At 34.3% G+C, this 4994-nt stretch overlaps 2 protein-coding genes across 2 annotated transcripts; both read left to right on the forward strand.

Moving 5' to 3' along the window:
- Positions 1-808: 808 nt before the first annotated feature.
- Positions 809-2889, forward strand: HELRODRAFT_182186 (hypothetical protein; the record flags this gene model as incomplete). The annotated part of the gene is made up of 4 exons (XM_009032485.1): positions 809-1476; positions 1845-1990; positions 2184-2662; positions 2812-2889. 4 exons carry the CDS (start codon positions 809-811, stop codon positions 2887-2889), a joined length of 1371 nt encoding a protein of 456 aa, XP_009030733.1.
- A 655-nt stretch (positions 2890-3544) lies between these two features.
- HELRODRAFT_182187 (hypothetical protein) lies at positions 3545-4909 on the forward strand (the record flags this gene model as incomplete). Its single annotated transcript, XM_009032486.1, has 3 exons — positions 3545-3726; positions 3882-4149; positions 4628-4909. The coding sequence occupies 3 exons, from the start codon at positions 3545-3547 to the stop codon at positions 4907-4909; spliced, it is 732 nt and encodes a 243-aa protein (XP_009030734.1).
- Between the last annotated feature and the right edge of the window lie 85 nt (positions 4910-4994).

The raw sequence follows: 4994 nt of genomic DNA on the forward strand, positions 1-4994 counted from the left end.
ACAAAAAGATTATTAAAACATTCACAGAAAGAAAAACATTTGTCTATTGATAAAAATGCATACAAAAAAGTACAAACAAACAAGCAAACATGCAAACAAACAAGCAAACATGTAAGCAAACAAACATGCAAACAGACAAACAAACAAACATACAAGGACAGCAACAACAATCAAAAAACTTTAAGATATTCTTTTTTGCAAGCACTAACATAAATCTATGAAAGTTTCTTCATTCAAACTCGTTAAAAGGAAAAAGGCAAAAAAATAATTATACAACATCATTATCATCATTTAAAACACCATGATCATCATCGTCGTCGTCTCCTTCTTAAGCATCATTATCATCATCATGCACTGGTTTTTATAATCGTAAAATATACGAAACATTGAACTCTAACAGCTATTTAATGTACATACATACCTAAATACATAAAAAAAACACACACACAAACATACACACAAGCAAACAAACAAATATATAAACAAACAAACATACATGCATACAAACGTTCAGAAAAACAAACAAACAACCAGAAAATGAAAAAAATTATTAATAAACAGACGGGGGAAAAAAATCAAAGGCAAGCAAACAATTTCTTATCTAGTACATCATTCTAAGAAGAGTCAGGTAATACCTAATAACTACAATTTATTTGCAGATTTCAAAGTTAGCCACGATAGCAATATACTAACTACAAATAACGAGGCAGCAAGTATTCCTACTACCACTGCTACTTCTTCTACTTCTGCCTCTACTACTACTACTGCTACTGCTGCTGCTTCAACAACTACTACCACTGCTATTAGTATGACAGCGTCAACTTCTGCTGCTACCAATACTATGGTTTCATCCTATATTATTGATACTTCTACTACTACTACTTTTAATACAGAAGATGCAAGTGTGGCTACTTCTACTACTGCTGCCTCTGCTTCTACGACAGCTGCTACAAGCACTACAGACGCTACAAGTTTCAGAAATAGTGTTGATAAAAATACAACTCGTGATTTCAGACGCGGGAAAATCAATAGCAGTGGTGACAGCTTGCGAATGAAAAAGAAAAAAAACATTTTCCAGTTAACTCCTATAAGTCAAGAACTTTACAACAATCTGGGTAGAAATGACGTCATAAACAACAACAACAACAACAACAACAACAGCAGCAACAACAACAACAACAGTAACAAACACAACAACAACAACGACATCAATTACATCAACGGCAACAAATTTCTAGAAAGAAACAACACGCATCGATGTTTTCTCGAGCTAGTTAAGATATTTGGTTATGACCTTAATAACATTAACAACAACGACAACATTAATAACAATAACAACAGCATTAATAACATCAACATTAACAACAACAACATTAACAACGATAACAACAACAAAGCGAAAATGAACAATGACTCAACAACATCAGTCAAATCAAATGGATCACATCGTCATCCATTGAAAGCAAAAGCCCACAGGTTAATTAATTATTCATTGAAAATGTTTGTATAAAATGTTGTATTAAAATAATGTATTGTATAAAATTTGTATAAAATACTAATTTGCGAAAATAGTATTTTAAAATTTGTATCAAACACTGATTCGTAAAAAAAGTATTTAATTTTTATGAATGTATTTTTGCAAATGGTTAGCTAGGTGATGCAGTTGTGCTTAATATGCCTGTCAGTTATGTTTCTTTTTCTAACAGTTTCTTTTTCTCATACTTTTGAGAGAATTATGAATAATTATATTATTATTATGATGATAACTATAAATATTATTTACTAATAATTCTATTATTAATATTTTTATTTTCATATTTTATGATTTAAAAACATATTCACAGTGATAATATCAGCGACGCAAACAAAGAAGAAGAAGACGAAGAAGATGAAGATGATGATGATGATTACGACGGCGATGATGATGATGATGATTACATCAAACGCCATCCTGATAATGATGATGAGGGCGAGAATGATGATGATGATGGTGATGATGATGATTGTGATTTCAGGAAAAGAATTGTGTCACTCATGAGACAAATTATGCAGCCAAATAAGACAAGTCTAAATTTAAAATTTTTTAAATTAATTTATTAAATTAATTGGCCATTATTTGCTTAATTAACTAATTATAATTATATTAATTGTATTATAGTTAAAGAATGTTATCCTAAATTCAGGTCACCAGGTCCAAACTGACCCAATTATTTCGACCAATGGGAGGCGATCTTCGGAGACTCAGACATCGCCAACCATTGAAATGAACTTGACCTACTTACGCGAAAAATATCGAGAAAGGTCAAGGATGGATAACGACGCTGATAGTTCAAATTATGCTAATGAGGAATATTACAATGTTTTGGCTTGTTATGATAATGAAGGAAGGGTTATGAATAGTAATAAGAAGAGAAAGTTAATGAGATGCAAATCATTTCCATTGTCGTTTAGAGAAAATCAAATGATCTTATTCGAGATTTTACAAAAAAATCCTAAACAAAATTCTCAACAAAATTCTCAACAAAATTCTCAACCAAATTCTCAACAAAATTCTCAACATAATCGTTCCTTGCAACAAAATCAATTAGGACTACGTAGTCATCAGTTGCTTCAGCAAATTCAGCAAATGAACCAAAACCTTGAAACACAACACACCAGTGAAGTTAGACAGATTTTAAGCAGCCCAACAACAATGACAACAACAAACACTGCAGCAATTACGCCTACATCAACAATACAACCACCATCAACAAAAACATCAACAGCTATCACATCATCAACAACAACAACAAAAACAACACCTTTTAAAAGTTACAACTACCTTTCAAGGTCTATAGACAAGCCAATCCTCCAAATCAGACCACTGAACTCTGCGCCAGCAGCCTTTAATGAGCAATCTTCTTACTATCACGCCAATAAAACATCAACAAACATTAACAGCTCTTCAACATCAGCGTCAAACAATAAATTAATTTATTACATTAAAACTAAAAAACCATCAACTATGTTATTGGCAGCCACTGAAGCAACAACAACAACTACAGCCGTAACAACAACAACGTTATCGCAATCATCATCAAAATCGTTATCACAATCATCATCGTCAAAGCCGACGAAAAATTACTCGCTCTTAACAGCTAGAAAATCGTTACCTTTGTTAGCATTAACCCCAATATTAGCAACAACAACAACAGCATCAACAACAACAATATCACCATCATTATCATCATCGACAACAACATCATCGTCCTCAGCATCATCAACCCCTTTCATTTCTGATCATTTATCCGTCAAGCGTTTAAAAACAGCCAACGAGTTATTGTTAGAATTGGCCAACAACAACAATATTACTACTACTACTGCTGTTGCTACTACTGCTACTACTACTGCTACTACTACTGCTGCTACTACTGCTACTACTGCTGCTGCTAATACTACTACGGCTGCTACTAGCGCTATTTTTACTGCTTTGGCAAGAGAAATTACTAAACGCCGTTCGCCAATTATCCCAGAAAAAGCAAATGAAAATACTAATACTGCATACATGGATTTTAGTACAGTACTTACTAGCTCACCGAATTTTAACAAAACCGGAACCTCGCCTCTCATAAGCGAGGCCAACAGAAAAACCTTAATACACTTACAATCGTTCGATTTTTCGGATAATTATTTGAAAAAAGGTTCAAACATAGTTGATGAAAAATTAGGCCCTGCTAGCAACGAGAAGTTAAGCTCTACAGACAACTTTTACAGACAGTTTTTTAACGAAAAATTGAGTTTAAAAGATACAAATTTGCCAAGATTAACATCAGCTGTTAAAAATTTTTCTTTCAACTCAACACCAACAACTCCTACAATAATTTCGGCAACAACATCAACAGCAAAAACATCAACAATATTTTCAACAGTGTCAACAAACAAGCTAATGTTGCCGACTTATTCTGCAAAATTTTCAACAAAGTTTTACTCAAATTCAACACCGACAACACCGACTGTAGTTTCTGCATCTCTCACTACAAAAGTGTCATCAGGAATCTCAACGTCAACAACGACAGCAGCAACAGAAGTAGCTACAACCACGACAGCAGCAACAGAAGTAGCTACAACAACGACAAGTTCATCGTTGATATTACCGCCATTAGCAACAAAGTTTTCGACAATTAAATTATTCCCTGTCATGCTGAAAACCAACAGCTCTCTATTGCAAACATCAACTACACGCACTGCAGCAACAACATCATCATCATCAACAGCAACAACAACAACTGAATCATCATTATCAACGCCATCAATAACATCAACATCTTTATCATTTCTAACAACAACAAAAACAACAACAACAACGCCGCTACCAATTACATTAACGACAAAAAATTCATCTTTGTATATCAGAGAATTATTCGCAACATCAATAACAACATCAGCAACAACAACAACGTCAACATCAACAACAGCATCAACAACAGCATCAACAGCAAAACTCATCAGAAAGCGTTCAAAGAGTGACACAGATTTCAACAAACTCCTAACAGATGACGACAACCTTAACATCAGCCAAAATAACACCCAACTGAATAGAAACCAAACCGATTTCAATGACATCATTATGTTACCACCACAACCACAGCAGCAACAGCAGCTGCTGCAACAACCGCCTCGTCTTTCACTTAAAGATCGCTTGTTGTCGTCTCCCAGATTATTACGCTTTCGTTTCCCGCGTGAGAATCGCGAAGCGAAAGAAAGCGCGCCGAAAATGGAAGTCGAAAGCGAAACTACAAAAAGGAAACCGAAACCAGCAACACTGAAACAAAGATCTCAATCGGCACCTAGGCTGGGAATTTTTGGGAGGTTCTTTGAGAGGGGATTATTCTTCAGAAGGTCTGGAGATTTTTTTCGGAGGTCAAAGTGAACAAAAAAGAAATCTATGGCATGAATCAATTGAGTTAGCTGCCAGCATAATGCAAACATACAATGAGAAAACAATGAAATTGAGG

Source organism: Helobdella robusta (assembly GCF_000326865.2).
Source record: "Helobdella robusta unplaced genomic scaffold HELROscaffold_81, whole genome shotgun sequence".
Taxonomy (NCBI): Eukaryota; Metazoa; Annelida; class Clitellata; order Rhynchobdellida; family Glossiphoniidae; genus Helobdella; species Helobdella robusta.